The 19,058-nt window shown below is 41.2% G+C and overlaps 1 protein-coding gene across 4 annotated transcripts in view; it reads right to left on the reverse strand.

The window, feature by feature from the left end:
- Positions 1-7,767: 7,767 nt before the first annotated feature.
- NDUFAF7 (NADH:ubiquinone oxidoreductase complex assembly factor 7) overlaps positions 7,768-19,058 on the reverse strand; it is an 83,565-nt gene continuing 72,274 nt past the window's right edge. For 2 of the 4 annotated variants that reach the window (XM_089668538.1, XM_089668541.1), the window contains 2 exons: positions 16,125-16,298; positions 7,768-8,096 (listed from right to left, as the gene is read on the reverse strand). In XM_089668538.1, the coding sequence (XP_089524664.1) occupies positions 7,908-8,096; positions 16,125-16,298 (363 nt within the window). In that variant the 3' untranslated portion in view covers positions 7,768-7,907. Of the gene's footprint in view, positions 9,578-16,124; positions 16,299-19,058 lie in introns of all 4 variants that reach the window. The other 2 variants (XM_089668540.1, XM_089668539.1) reach the window with 2 other exon arrangements.

The following is a 19,058-nucleotide window of genomic DNA, read 5'->3' on the forward strand; positions in this document are numbered from 1 at the left end:
AAGAAAAGGTGGTGGAGTCTATCTTTATGTGAGAAGTAATGTGAAAGAAGACTTAGTTGATGGAGAGTATGATGAGGCTGAAGCATTATGGCTGGAACTGCACATGGGGGAGCGTACTACAAAGGTAATCATTGGAGTTTGTTATAGGCCTCCCAATGTTAATGAGGAGGTGGAGACTCAGCTCCTTGCATAGATCAAAAGGACTGCAAGGGCTGGGACAGTGATAATAATAGGGGATTTTAACTACCTGGAAATTGACTGGAGTAATGGTACTGCAGGAACAGTTAAAGGGCAAACATTTTTAAACCTATTACAGGACAATTTTATGGTACAGTTCATAGAGGCCCCAACTAGGAATGATACTCTGCTGGACCTGGTAATCTCAAACCATGCAGAGCTTATTACGAATGTCCATATAAAAGAACAGCTAACATTATTGTTTTCTGTAAACAGCAAGCACATACGGGAAAAATAAAACCGCTCAATTTTAAGAGAGCTAATTTTCCAAGGCTGATAGCTGCTTTCCAAGACTTAGACTTGGAGGGAATATTGGCATCAATTAACACAACACAGAAATAGGAGTTCTTCAAAAAGACTGTATGTGAACACACTGCAAAATATATTCCCATGGGCAACAAATTTAAAAGGCTAAAAAATCAAACCTATGTGGGTTATGGCCAAAGTTAAAAAAGCTATAGATAAGAAAAGGGCTTTTATTAAATATAAAAATGAAAGAATGCTATCATTGTTTAAACATTACAAAGAATATAACAGAATATGGCAAAAGGAAATAAAGGCCGCAAAAATTGAAAATGAACGACAGATTGCAAAAGATAGCAGGACCAACCCCAAAAAATTCTTCAAATGTATTTAATAGTAATATGATCCGGTCTGAGCATGTAGGTCCTTTACAAAATAAACTAGAGTGGATGACTGAGGACAAAGAGAAGGCAAATTTATTAAATACTTTCTTCAGCTCTGTGTATACAAATGGAGCATGGGGGAGCTCTTGTCCATGACACAGCTCCAGATGATCCACATTGGCTCACAATTGATATGATCCAAAAATATTTCGACAGAATAAAGGTAAATAAAGCATCTGGACCGGATGGCATACACCCACGGGTCTTTAAAGAATTGAGCTCTGTCATTTCAAAGCCATTGTTTCTAATTTTAGGGACTCTTTAATGACTGGCATAGTACCATTGGATTGGCATAAGGCCAATGTGGTGCCTATATTTAAAAAGGGATAAAAATCTTTACCAAGTAATTATAGACCTGTTCGTTTAACTGCTATAGTTGGGAAGATACTGGAGAGTTTAAATAAAAGACCACATAGATGAGTTATTGTTGGAAAAAAATATTTTAAGCAACAGACAGCATGGATTCATGAAAGACAGAAGTCAAACAAATCTGATTTCTTTTTATGAGGAGGTGAGCAAAACCTTGGACAGAGGGGTGGAGGTGGACGTGGTATACTTGGATTTTGCAAAAGTGTTTGACAGTTTCCCACACATGGCTAATGTGTAAGATAAAGTCTACAGGCTTGGAAAAATCCATATGTAAATGGATAAAAAACTGGCTAAAACATCGTATTCAGAGAGTAGTGGTTAATGATTCATACTATGAATGGTCTAGGGTTGTCAGTGGTGTACCCCAAGGTTCAGTGTTGGGACCCTAACTTTTATAAATATCATTTCAGTCTTTGCAGATGACACCAAGGTGTGCAGTGGAATAACATCCTTACAGGATGTCTCCAACTGACAAGCCGACCTCAATGCACTGTTTAATTGGGCAACTATGTGGCAAATGAGGTTTAATGTTGATAAATGTAAGGTTATGCACTTGGGGGCTAAGAATATGCATGCATCATACATATTAGGGGGAGTACAACTGGGGGAATCAATGGTGGAGAAGGATCTAGGAGTTCTGGTAGATCACAAGCTTAATAATGGCATGCAATGCCAAGCTGCAGTTTCTAAAGCAAGCAAAATCCTCTCTTGTATTAAAAGAGGTATAGACTCCAGAGAGAGAGATATCATATTACCCCTGTACAAATCATTAGTAAGACCTCATCTTGAATATGTAGTTCAATTTTGGGCACCAATTCACAAAAAGAACATTGGGGAACTTGAGAAAGTACAGAGAAGGGCAACCAAACTCATAACAAGCATGGAAGAGCTCAGCTATGAAGAAAGATTAGAGGAATTGAATTTCTCTCTTGAAGAGATTAAGGGGGGATATGATCAACATGTATAAATACATAAGTGGTTCATATAGTGAACATGGTGTAGAGCTATTCACCCTGAGGTCATCACAGAGGACAAGGGGGCACACTTTACGTCTGGAGGAAAATACATTTAATCTCCAAACGCGGAAAGGTTTCTTCACAGTGAGAGCTGTGAAAATGTGGAATAGACTCCCTCAAGAGTTGGTTCTGGCCAGCTCAGTGGATTGCTTTAAAAAAGGCCTGGATTCTTTCTTGGATACACAGAATAGAACTGAATACTAACATTTATAGGTAAAGTTGATCCAGGGAATATCCAATAGCCTCTCGGGGGATCAGGAAGGAATTTTTTTCCCCTGCAGGAGCAAATTGGATCATGCTTTGCTGGGTTTTTTTTTGCCTTCCTCTGGATCAACTGTGGGTGTAGGATTATAACTATTTATTTTTTTAATGGTTGAACTGGATGAACTTTTTGTCTTTTTTTCAGCCAGACTATTTAAGTGAATTATTTCAAGGATCTGTTTTGGGTGTATTTCTTTTTACCTGTTTAAAACTATATAGACTTTGAAGTACCCTTTTTTTAAATTCAAATCCAAATAGAACTGATTCATGCTGAGGATCTTGTAATAAAACTGGCAAATTGAATAAAAAAAAATTACATTGTCTCACATTAGGGTCAATTCATTAACTAGCACAACTAAATCACATGAAACATTTTTTCCAATTATCTCGTGCATGCTGAAAATGTCAATTCACTATCACCTTATGAGGTATTTACCTCAAAAAACGAAAATTTTCTGTAAATACCTCATACAAAGGTGTTAAGTTCAATTAACTAAAGGAAATAAATAAGTGGTGGTCCAGGCATGCAGTATTTAAGGAATGTAAAAATATATTCGCCAACTTGTAGTAGTCTCTACCTTTTCAGATCAGTTCTCTCAACAGTATTGCATAGCAATCTAAAATGGAATAACACAGAATCATTGGGGTTGATTTGCTTAACCACTTACTTACCAGGCACTTATACCCCCTTCCTTACCAGGCCAATTTTCAGCTTTCAGCGCTGCCGCACTTTGATTGACAATTGCGCGGTCATGCAACATTGTACCCATATGAAATTTTGATCATTTTTTTCTCACAAATAGAGCTTTCTTTTGGTGGTATTTAATCACCACTGGGCGCTTTACTTTTTGCGCTATAAATTAAAAAATTGCAAAAAATTAAAAAAAAAAAAAAAAAGTTTCTTTTGTTTCTATTATAAAATTTTTCAAACAGGTAATTTTTCTCCTTCACTGATGTGCGTTGATGAGGCAGCACTGATGGGCACTGATAGGCAGCACTAAAGGGCACTGATAGGCAGTACTAATGAGGTGTCACGGATAGGCGGCACTAATAGGCGGCACTGATGATGGGTACTGATAGATGGCACTGACTGGCATCACTGCTGGGCACTGACTGGCGGCACTGACTGGCACAACCGCTGGGCACTGACTGGCAGCACTGCTGGGCTGCACTGGTGGGCAGCACTGGTGGGTGGGCACAGGTGGGTGGCACTGCTGGGCACAGGTAGGTGGCACTTCTGGGCACAGGTGTGTGACACTGCAGAGTGGCACAGGTGGGTGCACTGCTGGGCACAGGTGGGTGATCTGCTGGGCACAGGTGGGCGGAGCTAGTGGGCGCACTGCTGGGCACAGGTGAGCGGAACTTGCGGGTGGCACTGCTGGGCACCGATCATCAGTGCCCTGATGATCGGTGCCGATCCCTGCTGTGACAACTGCCGGTTCTCGGCAGTACTTTCCTCACGATCTGACAGCGTGAGGAAAGTGCAGCCGAGAACCGGCACTTGCATTTCCCTCTGATCAGCGTGTCATTGGACACCGCTGATCACGTGGTAAAAGGCTGATCACGGAGATCGCCGGGTGCGCGCCCCCTGGGGCGCGCAGGAGAGCGCGTTCTGGGGGGACGTCATATGACGTCCACCCAGAACTTGCCGGCCGCAGTGAAGCCGTCATTCGGCTATCTGCGGTCGGCAACTAGTTAAAGAATAACTAAAGGCAAAACTGTTTTTTTAGTTTTGGATAGAGTAGGGAGGAATTTGAACTCCTGTCAGGTTCTTATTGCAGTCTTTGCTCCCCGTGAAGGAGATTCACCCTCTCTATTTGTCTTTACTGTTCTCATTGAAAGTGAAAATAAAAAAAATCCCACATTTTGGGCTGTCCAGAAAATTAATAGGAGGGGAAATTTTCTAACGGGGACACTAGTTCTTGTGACCTGAGGGTCCCCAATGGATTCTTTTAATTTGAAGGGATTTCCTCTCACTTCCTGTTATGGTAACAGAAGTTACCATAAGTGAAGTGAAGGGAAGTCTCCTCAATGACGGTTTCTTTTTTTATTGGTGGAAGAAGGGTATTTATATACACTATATTGCATAGAGTATTAGCACACCCTTCCAAACAATTGGATTCAGGTGTTGCAATCACCTCCATGGCCACAGCTGTATAAAATCAAGCACCTAGGCATGCAGACTGCTTCTACAAACATTTGTGAAAGAATGGGTTGCTCTCAGGAGCTCAGTGAATTCAAGCGTGCAATAAGCCTAGGAAATTTCCTTGCTACTAAATATTCCACGGTCAACTGTTAGTGGTATTATAACAAAGTGGAGGCAACTGGGAACAACAGCAACTCAGCCACGAAGTAGTAGGTCACGTAAAATAACAAAACAGGGTCAGCACATGCTGAATGCAGAAGTCGCTAGATAGAGTCAAAATACCTCCAAACTTTGTGTGGCCTTCAGATTAGCACAACAGTGCGTAGAGAGCTTCGTGGAATGGGTTTTCATGGGCGAGCAGCTGCATCCAAGCTTACATAACCAAGTACAATGCAAAGCGTTGGATGCAGTGGTATATAGCACACCACCACTGGACTCTAGAGCAGTGGAGATGTGTCCCCTGGAGTGATGAATCACGCTTGTTTGGCAATCCGATGGACATGTTTGGGTTTGGTGGCTGCCAGGACAAGGGTACTTGCCTGACTGCATTGTGCCATTTGCCAGGAAAACAGTACTTGCCTGACTGCATTGTGCCAAGTGTAAAGTTTGGTGGAGGGGCGATTGTAGTGTGGGGTCATTTTTCAGGGGTTGGGCTTGGCCCCTTACTTCCAGTGAAGGGAACTCTTAAGGCGTTAGCATACCAAGACATTTTGGACAATTTAATGTTTCCAACTTTCTGGGAACAGTTTGGGGATGGCCCCTTCCTGTTCCAACATGACTGTGCACCGGCGCACAAAGCGAGGTCCATAAAGACATGCATAAGCGAGTTTTTAGGGTGGAGGAACTTGACTGATCTGCAGAGTCCAGACTTTAACCAGGTAGAACACCTTTGGGATAAATCAGAGTGGAGACTGCAAGTTAGGTCTTATCTGACATCAGTTCCTGACCTCAGAAATTTGCTTCTGGAAGAATGGGCAAACATTCCCATAGACCGGGTGTCGGCAACCCACGGCTCCGGAGCCGCATGCGGCTCTTTTTCACCTTTCCTGCGGCTCCGGAGCACACTGCCCACCAGGTGACAGGCAATAGGGTCGGCAAGCCGCGGCTCTTTTAATGCAGATCTTCTGTGTGCCGGGCGCCCGCTGGCAAACATTGGCTGTCAGGATGTAGGTGGGGCAGCCCGGATGTAGGCGGGGCAGCGTGACGAACTCCTCTCCTCTCACAGTCCGCCCTGAAGACCAGAACGGCGCGGGAACCCAGCGAGAGGAACGCGCGGAGCAAAGGTAAGTGAATTCACACAATATGGGGGATGAATTACTATAGGGGGGATGAATTACTATAGGGGGGATGAATTACTATAGGGGGGATGAATTACTACGGGGGATGAATTACTATAGGGGGGATGAATTACTATGGGGGATGAATTACTATATGGGGGATGAATTACTATATGGGGGATGTATTTTCAGTTTTAAAAATGTTTCTCTCAAAATAAATTTCAATCGTGGTTTTGGCGAGATTTGGCTCAGTCGAAAAAAAAGGTTGCCCACCACTGACCTAAGGCTATGATTGTGATTATGACGATACACTGTGGCCCTGATTAACCCTTTGCTTACTGGGCCCTTAAACCCCCTTCATGACCAGAGCGTTTTTTGCAATATATGCAGTGTCGGATTTGTTTTAAATGTTGCAATGGTTTTGCGGCTCCCAGTCTTTTTTTCCCTCTCGGAAACGGGTCCAAGTGGCTCTTTATGTCTTAAAGGTTGCAGACCCCTGCCATAGACACTCCTAAACCTTGTGGACAGCCTTCTCAGAAGAATTCAAGCTGTTATAGCTGCAAAGGGTGGGCCAAATCCATATTTAACACCACAGACTAAGACTAGGCTGCCATTAAAGTTCATGTGTGTGTAAAAGCAGGCGTCCGTATTTACATTCAATATTGGACATTTATGAAGATATTTTGTATTTTCATTTAACTTAGTTGTTTCGATACACCACGTGTCCTGTGAAAGCAGCTTCCCTTTGAGTGGTATTCTAGTCATCTTTTTTCTTTTGTATTAATGCATACTATACTGAAGGGACCACGCTAACTTCCAAATGGTTTCATCACATTTTGATGAAAACTTACACGCTTTATTTTAGTAGGGTTTTTTTGTGAATTGCAAAAATTTTTTGAAAAACATTGAGCAATTTTATCTTAGATTTTAACTTTACCTCAGGAAGATTTACCCCCCTTCATGACCAGGCCATTATTTTGTTATACGGTGCCGCGCTACTTTAACTGACAATTGCACGGTCATGCAACACTGTACACAAATTACATTTATATAATTTTTTCACACAAATAGAGCTTTTTTTTGGTGGTATTTGATCACTTTAAGACCAAAATTAAAAAAAAAAAAAGTTTCCCTTTTTTCTATAAAACATACCTCATAAAAAAAATATACATTCTTCATAAATTTAGGGCAAAATGTAATCTGCTACAAGTTTTTGATAAAAAAAAAATCCCAATAAATGTATATTAATTGGTTTGCGTGAAAGTTATAGCGTCTACAAATGGCAGTATATATACTGGAATTTTTATTTATTTAAAACTACTTGCAATGGCGGCGATCCGCAACTTATAGCTGGACTACGCTGGGCATTCTGACACTAAGTGGGAATGAACTGCCACGGACATCTCCAGTGACACCAGCAGTGATCAGTGCTAATGAAAAAGCACTGATCACTGTACTAATGACACTGGGCAGGAAAGGGTTAACGTCTGGGCCGGTCAGAGGGTTAGCTGTGTACTGTTTTGTGCTTGTGTGCTGTTTTACAAGGGGATATGCTGCTTTCTATCTCTCTGCAGAGATAGAAAGCAGCACGTCCTCGCTGACAGGAGAGAGATCTGTGTTGTTTACACTCAGATCTCTGCCCTGTCAGCTGCTCCACCAATCACCAAGTTCCGGCCATAAATTACTAGCCGGGACCCAATAACTAACATCTCTGGGAGCCAATGACAGCATCCACAGCCAGTGGTATATTTAAGTAGTTGTCCACAAAAGACTAATAAGATGCAAACATATGTTTATTTATTAGGTATATTATATACAGTACATTCATGACAATATTTTGCATGAGCAGCATATTTTACAGTGACATTTCCTAGTTAAAAATGTACAAACACAACGCAATATAAACAGAACTACATCAGCTCATTTTTAATTCAGTAAATCCAGCTATAGGGTATTTATCTTCAGAAGTTTTTTCCACTCTATCATGGGGAAAAAGAGAAAAAAATTTGAATCGTTCTCCCATTTTATCCGGATTCATAAGAACATCATAGCTCTGTATCAAATGTTTCTGCGTTACAGCATCTTTAGCATTTTCCATAAGAACCTGAAAACATGATTTGTTTGTAAAAACTATTAAAATATGAATCTGCACAATACAACAGGCTAAATATAGTACTGCCTATTGTAATTCCAGAACTAGGATTCACATAAGATTTCACAGAAACTTAATATACAGGCAATTGGTAAAATAATTAGGAAGTTTGACTTACCTCTAAATGTTTTTTTTTTAACCAGTTTGTTTATTACATTTTTGTAAATACCAAAAAGTGACAAAGTAATCCAATCTCACATCTCATGTCAAATTTCTTATCTTAGAGACTATACAGGACACAGGACTTGTATTATTAGACTATGGGTTATATATGCAGGCTGCCTTCAGGTTGTTGGATACTGGCAAAAACATGCTGAGCCACCCCTAATGCATACTTCCATAATCCTGTCCACTATGTGAGACTCCAGTCCTCTTGCAAGCAATAAGAGGTGATCAAGACACAGAGGGAAGGGGCATCTATTGCCACCACCTTCCAGGATATGGGAAGGAAATGACTAGGGCAGAACTAGAGATCCAACACACCAGGGAAAGCTTTTTATGGCTGGATAAGAGCATGGGATGATCCATGGACTGGATATGCTCCACTTCGTGAGGATGTTGGTTGAAGAAGTTGTGAGTGAAACTGGGCTACCATTAGGCCCAAAACTCTCAGAAGCAGACTGAGGAGTGCCATTTGGATCCGAGGGTCCACCTGTGGGACCTTAGGGAGGCAAATTTTTCCTGAGGAGGGAAAATTCAGATTTGGGCTGTGTCCCAAATTCTCCAGACCATGTGAGGGCAAGAGGACAGACTTTGGAAAGTTGATCACGTAGCCAAAAGTTTGAAGACACTGAATAGTCTTTTGGATACGACTGACATGTTGCGATGGAATCATCCTTCAATAGAAGGTCCTCCAAGTATCTTGTGACATAAATGCCCTGTGTCCACAAAAAAGGAAGAAGCAGGGCAAACATTTTTGTGAACACTTAGGGGTGGAGGAGAGGTTGAAAGGTAGTACTACAAATTAGAAGTGGTGGTCTCTCACAGCAAAGCATAGAAATCATTGATTTAAGGAACGTTGGGGATGTGATCAGTATGTTTATTGATGACAGAAATTCCCATTAGCTAAGACAAGCAACGACAGACCTTATTGAAGCAGGAAATGCAGGATCTGGACGAGTCAGCTGCCGGAGTCTGCTAAATACTGAGACCAGGGGAGGCAGAGACAAGGGGGTGCTGCAGCTGCACAAGAAGGTTCAGGATCTGCAGGAGGCGTATTGTCCTTTCTGCTGCCTACTGTTGAGACGGGGGGCAGAGATTAGCCTCTCCACGGCTGCAGAGAAGCATGGTCATCCTCTTGCTGCAGACTGCTGAAACAAGGTGGGAAGCAGAGATGAGGGGGGTGCCGCAGCTGCAAAAGAGGTGTGACTGCCACAAGAAATGGCCTGCCAATTCGGATTTAGCCCTCGGGCCTGGTGTTTGATACGTGTGCTCTAGAATATCAACACAGAACAATAGGACTATCAGATTTAATTGTTCTAAGAAAGTAGGGTTCTCAAAGACAGGTTCTTTGTCTCTAGTTATTTGTCTTGTCCAACAATGGTCTGGTGTTAAGAAACCAATAAAGCTGATGCTCACTCTTGTGCAGCTAATGCTCATTCTCATACAGCTAATGTGCGTGCACATGTCCAGCATACAAACTCAGGTCAGTAACCAACATGCACTGACACTTTGGCACATCTGTGTGCCAGAGTGGATCGGTGTGCACGTCCATGAGCCTTGTATCTCATTCAGGGGTGCTCAGACTAGAGCCACAAGAGAAGCCCTCTCGTTAGCTCGGCCTCCAACATCTAGCAATAACAATCATGTATACAAAACAAGGTCTCAAATGGCACCATTTGAAACATTGCTTTTTTACAAGATTGAGAGAATCTTTTTGTCATTTTGCAGATAATACACTCCGACATATAGGGATAGACTTAGATGGTATTTTATACCCGTGGAATTGACTTTCAGTGCATTTAGCTATGTGGTATTAGTGACACCTTTGATACCTAGTAATAAGATATTCCATATACCATGTACTGTGTAGACAAGTTTAGCCTCATCTGATGTGACATCTTTTCTGTCTCTCTAGTACTCTTTGGTGGTAGAGCTGTATAATCTGCTTTGAATAATGGCATTGCTCCTGAAGATGCAACTATAATACAAAACTGATTGATCCCTTACGCCACTTTGTAATTGCAATATTGTACATTTGTAATGATATGGCAATTGATGATCTTTGGTGCATGATTTTAATCATTGTAATAAATATTGTATTATATATTTTAATGGTTTCTTTGTTAGATGTTCCTTTTTAGGGCACATTTAAAAGTCCTGTTGTACTTCTGCTATCCCCCCAAAAAATTGTTTTTGTAGAAAAGAGATGGAAACAATTTTTGGATTAGAGATGGTGCCATAATGGGAGACTGATAGATGGGTTCACACACATTTATTTGTGTAGGAAGGCATAAACTAGTCTGAATTTAAACCAAGGAATAAGTAGAGCAACCAAGGTCTGAGCTAGAGGATCTCTGGTTCTGTATACAAACAGAGGTAGCTTGTTGTATCTGGAGGCTAGGATGTCCACATCCCAAGTCCCCCATTTTTTGGCATATCAGTTTGAACACATCTGAATGAAGAGACCACTCCCTAGGTGCAGGCAACGGTGGCTGAAGCAGATGGGGACGGCAGAAATCACTGGACAGCAAGTTACTTTCCATAAGAGAATCTGGTTTGCTTCTTACAAGACAGCCAAGCCTTTTCTGCCCCCTTTATGGTTGATATATGCCACTGTGCTGGTATTGTCTGACTGCACCTGAATTTGGTGTTTCTTTAGAAGGGGAGTCCAGTGCTGGAGAGACAGTCTGACAGCACTAAGCTTGGTCATCTTTCTTGAACTGTAAAAGATTGGAAAAACTCCTTCCTAACTTGACAAACTTGTGTCTGTTGCAAGAACCTTCCAAGTGTAAGGGAGTAAGGATTTTCCTACTGGTGGTGGTCCACCAGGACAAAGAATTTCTTGTTTGGCCAGGAATGGATAGTGAAGGAGCCTAATTATTTTCATGCTTACAGGATGTTTAGCTGGAAAGTTCTTGAATGGAATTGGTAAAAGGTACTACCTCAGAGAAGGCCACCAGTAGACCCAGCACTCTCATAGTGAATCTCACTGTGGGATCTCTTTTGGATTGCAGTAGTCGAACATGAATTCTTACAGAAAGAACTTTTTTTTTTTCTGAAAGACTTTTTTTTCTGCGATCTCACTTGTGACCTCTGTTCTGAATTGGTCAAGTGCCTCATCAAATAGATGTCGTCTTCCTTGAAAAGACATGTGTGAGGCACCTTTTTAGAGGCAGCTTGTGCTGTCCAAGCCTTTAGTTAGAGGATTTTGCGCATATGAACAGAGATTGGAGCCATTTTGGATATTTGTCTCATGACGTGTTTCAGGGCATCTGTCAGCAGACTCTTTAAAAGACAGTATCTTCAGTAGGTACAGTGAGATGTTTAGAACAGAGACCTTTATCACTGGATAAAGGTCATCATTTTGCCTGGCAAAATATTGGCAAATATAGAATCATTCATAAGGAGTAATATTGAGCATATCATAATAGCACTACAGGGGTTAAGACTAGGACAAGTAAGTTTGCCAGGTATACTTATATAGGAATGACAACAGGATCCGCAAGAGCTAGTTTGTCCTCTATCACTGCTCACAGAGCTCTCTGACTAAAGGCATGGACAGCTGTTCCAGCATTAAACTGGAGTGATCAGTGGTAGTTAAAGTTTGATACCCACAGACAGGAGAACTAGATGGCAAAAGTCATTAAATGTCAGGAATTGGCTATCTGAAAGGCACAGAGATGTGAGGATCTACTAGCCAGGGAGAGACTACAGAAGGGGCTGAAACAGTATCCAGGCTTTCCTCCTAAAAACAACAGGCAAGCAGAAAAGGCAGTTGGATTCACAAGAATCGCAGAAGCAGCTTTTAGGTTTGCCCACCCCGGCTTTTATGGTAGGAGCAAGGTTAAATATTTTTACCCAGGCCTGGGTGGACAGACTCTTTGACAGTTGCTACAGTAACCTACAGTCGTCACTGGGCATTCACAAGAAAGCCTACTTGAAATTAACTAATCGAAACCAAGGTTCCTGGTACCTTGGAAAGTGTCAAATACTTTAACTTATATTAAGACACTAGTTCAGAAGAAGGCAATAGTTGAAGTGCCCGAGCAAAAGGGATTCAAGGGATTCTCTTCCCCTCTTTCTAGTAAAGAAGAAAACATGACATTCAACCAGTGTTGGATGTTGAACAGATGTACTATATTTGGATAGACTCTTTCAAGATGGAAACTCTATAGTCAATTTTGTTATCCATTCATCAGAAAGACTTATTTACATATTCCCAATCACTAGAATTTCCAAAAATGGGTTTTGCTGCTGGTCCAAAACCAACAATTGCAATCTCTCCTGTTTGGGCTGTCTACATCACCCAGAATGTTTGCAAAAGTTCTTGTGAACTTTTGAAGTTCTTGTTTACATCCCACTATCTGAGTGTCTTTCTCTACTCTCTGGTGAGTTGGGCACACTGGCAACTCAGACCTTTTCATAATGGGTTGTTTGATCAGTGGAAGAAATGCAGTCACTTTCAGCACTTTGAATGAGATTGCCCATGAAGAATGTGTTATATTGGTGGACTTAGCCAAGAAACCTAAATAATCACCTAGAGATATCCATCCTGTCCTGGACCAAAATTACTTCCAACGCCAGTCAGCAGGGCTGGGCAGGCACAACTGCAAGAAATCTGAGTTCAGAACAAGTGGAAATTCAATGCTAACTTGTTGGAGATGAGCATGGCGTATCTAGAACTATACTTACTGGCTTCCTAAATTCAAGGGGAAAATAACCTGCTTCAGATAGACAACAGAGCAGCAGTCTAATATGTGAAGCATCAGAAAGCCATTAGAAGTCGTACCACAATGAAAGATGTCCAACCGATTATGGAATGGGCCCATTGGAATGTCTGCAGGAGGTACATATATCGACAACCAAGAAACGGTGGTCCTTTCTCAGCAGGTCATTTGCCAAGTGGTCTTTGAATCAGAGAGTCAAGCCTTTTACTTTATGTGAAATCTATACTTTTTAATAAATATACTACACTATATGTAGTCCTCTGCTTGTGGCTCTATGTGGTGAGCACTTTTTTTCCCCAGCATCAAGCAAACCCGACTGTCCCCAATGGTGAGTAGTGGTACTGCGGTGTCCCCATTGTGAGAATAGAGCTGGTTGACCACGTGTGAAGGATCCTATGCACATTGCGGTTTCATCTGGCAGCACTCGGTGAGTGCATTTTAGCTCTGTTTCTTATGTGTGGTAGAGAGGATTTCCATTAGCTGGTAGAAGACACTTTGTCTGCGGTAATATTTATCACATATTTTGGACTTTTTTGCACTGGACTTCATTTACACTGATTTATCATTTTATCATCATTTTTTTAATGCTGTAGCTGCTTGTTGCACATTACCAATGCTGTAGTTCTAGCACATGCTTAAGCTTGTAATATTCTATATATTTGGAGGTGCTGCCCTATTTTATTTGCTGAATTTTTCGGGTACTGTATATTTACCTATTGCAAGCTGCCCATTTTCTTTTGTGCTGACCTCCTCATTATGTTTTACTTTGAGTCAGAAAGTCTTTGAGGACATCACCAGGCTCTGGTGTCTCCAAATGTTGACTTGGTAGCATCTCCTCTAAATGTGAAGTACCCTTGAGACATAGCATGGGTAGGGTAGTATTTGGGTATCAGGTCAGTTATGTAGTTCGGGGCGGCATTGTGAATGGCTTTGTAGGTCAGAGTTAGCAGTTTGAATTTGATGTGTTGGGCAATCGGGAGCCAATGGAGGGATTGGCAGAGGGGGGAGGCAGATGTGGAGTGGTTGGTGAGCTGGATGAGTCTAGCCGCTGAGTTTAGGATCGACCGGAGTGGGGATAGTGTTCGTTTGGGTACGCCAGTGAGAAGGGAATTGCAATAGTCCAGGCGTGAGATGATGAGGGAGTGAACGAGTTGTTTGGTGGTAACTGAGGTAAGGAATGTGCGTATTTTGGAGATGTTGCAGAGGTGGAGCCTGCAAGATCTAGATAGCAGTTGGATGTGGGGTAGGAAGGAGAGTTGGGAGTCCAGGGTGACACCCAGGACTTTGGCGTGTGGGGTGGGAGAGATGGTGGCGTTGTTAGTAGTGATGGAGAGGATGGGGGGGGGGGGGGCACGGGGTGGGGTGAAGACCAGGAGCTTGGTTTTGGATAGGTTAAGTTTGAGGAAATGGAGCGACATCCAGTCTGATATGTCGTTTAGGAGGTGGGCGATGCGGGCAGAGAATGAGGGGGTGAGGTGGGGGGTGGAGAGGTAAATTTGGGTGTCGTTGGCATAGAGATGGTAATTGAAACCGTGGGAGTGAATAAGTTTGCCAAGGGAGGAGGTATAGATGGAGAAGAGGAGGGGCCCGAGGACAGAGCCTTGGGGGACCCCGACAGAGAGGGGGAGGTGGCAGCTTATGTGGAAGTCTCACTCAGTGTCAGGAATAGTAAAAGTCCTGTATTGGCCCAGGAGACCATGCTTTCCTTTCCCCTGGAAATGACAGGGTGCTTCATTTGATTCCAGACGTATTGTCACAGAACCACCTCATACATCCAATTTGAAGAAACGGCACTTAGTAACCATGTATCCTCCCCCTTTCACATTCTGTTTATTCCCGAGTGATGAGGCACATTACTGAAAGAACTAAAAGCAAGAAAAGTGTTCACCAACACTACCATCTTGGTTCCTCCCCATAACATGAATGTGAATGGCACAAAAAACAACCTTCTGATGTGATGCCACATTAGACTCTGGACCCTATTATTGCAATATCCAGCATCTGTAAGAAAAGCCTGCCAAATGCTGATTGTGTACTGATGCACTTTGGTAAAGACTACATAGGAGTATTATATATATATATATATATATATATATTCAACCATACTCCTATGTAGTCTTTACCAAAGTGCATCAGTACACAATCAGCATTTGGCAGTCTTGCCTCTGTAAATCTGTAGTGGAGTTATCTCACAGCTCTTGTGGTTTTGAGCCCTAAGTATTATAAGCCTATCTGATGTATGCTATATAGGTCATTGTGAGAAGGTGAATTGTGTCCAGAGAGGAGTGGCATCACATTGGAAGTGTATTTTTGTGCTGTTCCCATTCGAGATATAGAGAGGAACATCAGTGATGATGTGTGAATCACTGCATTGGAAGTGGCAACCTGCTCTTCAGCTTACATCTTTATTACCCACAACAGGATTGGTGTGGCCTGTTTGGCTACAGAATAGTTAGCCAGGGCACACCTACAAGCTTCATGATCAGTCTTTGTAAAGTTAATATATTTTTTAACCCTGCCTGTATGTGTCACTGTCACCATTGTATGATGTCATAGTGCTACAGGAAAATGTTTACTTACCTTTTCTGGTGCATCTTCATTGGCGGCATGCACAATTCCAACCCTTGTGGTGACCAGTACAAAGAATGGAATACTTTGAGTGAGCTTACAAATTAAAAGATGGGGTTGATGGGGCAGAAGCATAATTCACAAACTACCATTAAGATGCACAAGGAAAGGAAAATTACAGAAAAGTAGGTATACATTTTTGGGGGGACTATTGTGTTTAGAGTTAAAATTACATGTACCTCCTATACACCTTTCATGAGCAATTTCTTTGATATACCATTAAATCTCTACAACCTTTTCCTATTTGTACCAAGATTCTTCTTAATAAAGAGTCACTATATAACTCTTATGTTTTCTTTGTTTTTGTTTTCATCCTCATGGTTTCTACTTATGTCTTCCCTATTCCATTTCTGTTTTTACTTTTCACCTCCCCTTACTTCTTATTTATAAATGCCTTAGGGGAAGGATAGAAAAGAAAAAGGTTACAAAGTACAAGTAAAAAACAGACTAAATTTAACCTTACCTTCATTCGCAAATCAATTCCCATATTTCTCAAGAACTCATTTTGTGTAATAGGTCCAAAAGTGCTCACAGTATTTGCAGTCATCATTTTCAAGAAGCTAAAGTCAACATCAGCTGTAAGATCTGCTGTTCCTGGATCTAACAGCACATTGTGTAACTGGTGAGACCTAAATCCCTGAACACAAAACAAAATGTCTAACAGAATGGTGTGTATCTAGAAATGTGCATGGCATGATTCATTAACACCTCTAAATATGAAGAAAATTGTAAAAGGACATTAGAACTCTAAATGTTCCCAAGCTCAAAAAAAGGGGGTGGGGGGCGTTGGTGCAAGTGTTAAAAAAGAAAGAAGGCAATAACAATAGACAAGCAAAAAAGATAAAGGGGTAAAAGAAGTAGTTTTAGTTCTTGAGAAAAGTCCATAAAAAAACATGGTGGTATGAAATTCACATAATGACATCAGCAGTCTCTCCTCCAAGCAGGGAGGCTTTCACCAGCAAACCATGAATAAACAGAAAAAAGGAGAGAAAAGCACCACTACCTAAGTGTACCATTAATTAAAAAGAATTGTTGAAATGAAAAACAATAAATATGCTATGACATTTAAGAGACATTATAAGGTTTATCAATAAGTCTCCAGCAGGTGGCAACCTTCCAAGTGGTCAATGGGTACGGCCAAGGGTATGCTTCTACAGTAAATATCTCCTAAACGGTGCATGTTTAGGAGATATTTACAGTATCAAAGGCTTACCTGAAGGCAAAAGATACAAAAAGTGGGTTTACTTCTACTTTAAATATGGAATTTTAAGCTAGAGCATTTTAAGTGTGCACACACAGACAAAAATGCTCCACTTTCTCTAGTCTCTACTTGAGTATGTTTTTGGTTCATATGCCCCTAGTCGGTTAAGAGGTGATATGATTACAATGTACAAATATATCAAAGGTGATCAATTTTAGATGCCTTGTTCAGGAAGCAGAATTGCTTCCAGTTGTGTTCAAAATAATAGCAGTGTGTTGAAAAAAGTGAATAAAGCTCAAAATCCTTCTAATAGCTTTTATTTCCATACACACAAATGCATTGGGAACGCTACACATTCTATTCCAAATCAAAATATGACAAAAAATATCAAATTTTGTGTTGCTCTAAAAAAAAAAATTGAAGAAAAGTAAATATTAGACTGTTCAAAAAAAAAAATAGCAGTGTTTGTATTCTTCTTTACAAACTCAAACATTCACTATATAAACTTAAAAATGTTGGAGGATTTTGCTTTCCTTTGAATCACTTAATTAATATTTAGTTGTATAACCACTGTTTCTGAGAACTGCTGTACATCTGTGTTGCATGGAGTCAACCAACTTCTGGCACCTGTGAACAGGTATTCCAGCCCAGGATGATTGGACTACATTCCACAGTTTTTCTCAATTTTTTCGGTTTTGCCTCAGAAACTGCATTTTTGATGTCACCCCACAAGTTTTCTATTGGATTAAGATCCGGGGATTGGGCTGGTCACTCCATAACGTCAATCTTGTTGGTCTGGAACCAAGATGTTGCACGTTTACTGGTGTGTTTGGGGTCGTTGTCTTGTTGGAACACCCATTTCAAAGGCATTTCCTCTTCAGCATAAGGCAGCATGACCTCTTCAAGTATTCTGATGTATTCAAACTGATCCATGATCCCTGGTATGCGATAAATAAGCCCAACACCGTAGTATGAGAAACATCCCCATATCATGATGCTTGCGCAACCATGCTTCACTGTCTTCACAGTGTACTGTGGCTTGAATTCAGTGTTTGGGGGTCGTCTGACAAACTGTCTCTGGCCACTAGACCCAAAAAGAACAATCTTACTTTCATCAGTGCACAAAATGTTGCGCCATTTCTCTTTAGGCTAGTCAATGTGCTCTTTGGCAAATTGTAACCTCTTCAGTACATGTGTTTTTTTCAACAGTGGGACTTTGCAGGGGCTTCTTGCAGATAGCTTGGCTTCACATAGGCGTCTTCTAATCGCAACAGTACTCACAGGTAACTTTCGACCTTCTTTGATCTTCCTGGAGCTGATTGTTGGCTGAGTCCTTGCCATTTTGGCTATTCTTCTATCCATTCGAATGGTAGTTTTCCGCTTTCTTCCACGTCTTTCACTTTTTGGTTGCCATTTTAAAGCATTTGCGATCATTTTAGATGAGCAGCCTATCATTTTCTGCACTTCTTTAGAGGTTTTCCCCTCTCCAATCAACTTTTTAATCAAGGTACGCTGTTCTTCTGAACAATGTCTGGAACAACCCATTTTCCTCAGTATTTCAGAGAGAAATGCACTGTAACCAGCATGTACATTTGCTGCCTTCCTTCCTTAAATAAGGGCAATAATTGTCACCTGTTTTTCAAAGAATGAATGACCTCACTAATAGAACTCCACACTGCTATTATTTTGAACATGCCCTCAATTACACAGAATCAGCAGCATGCATGTCATGACTGTTGGGTCTGTTGGATTTCTATTACTCTGCTACACCTGCTAGTAAATTATTTGCCATGTAGAAATATAATTTCTACCAAAAACAGTGATTGATCAGGTTAGTGATATCTGACTGCTATTATTTTGAACACAACTGTACATGGCTATGGGAGTTGTTCGAAAATAAAAATCACACACACACGTTAAAATGAATAAACCTGAGCTTTTCAACCTTTTCAGCCAAACTATATGTGTGTGTATAAATATCTATATAAATATCTATATATATATATATATATATATATATATATATATATACCGTATTTGCCGGCGTATAAGACGACTGGGCGTATAAGACGACCCCCCTACTTTTCCTGCTAAAATGTAGTGTTTGGGCTATACTCGCCGTATAAGACTACCCCTCTTCCAGTGCACACCAGTGGGAGGAATAGTGCCCCATCATCGATATCAGTGGGAGGAATA

This window comes from Staurois parvus, unplaced genomic scaffold (assembly GCF_062004578.1).
Source record: "Staurois parvus isolate SC_StPar_1 unplaced genomic scaffold, SC_StPar_1.0 ptg000059l, whole genome shotgun sequence".
In the NCBI taxonomy this organism is placed as follows: Eukaryota; Metazoa; Chordata; class Amphibia; order Anura; family Ranidae; genus Staurois; species Staurois parvus.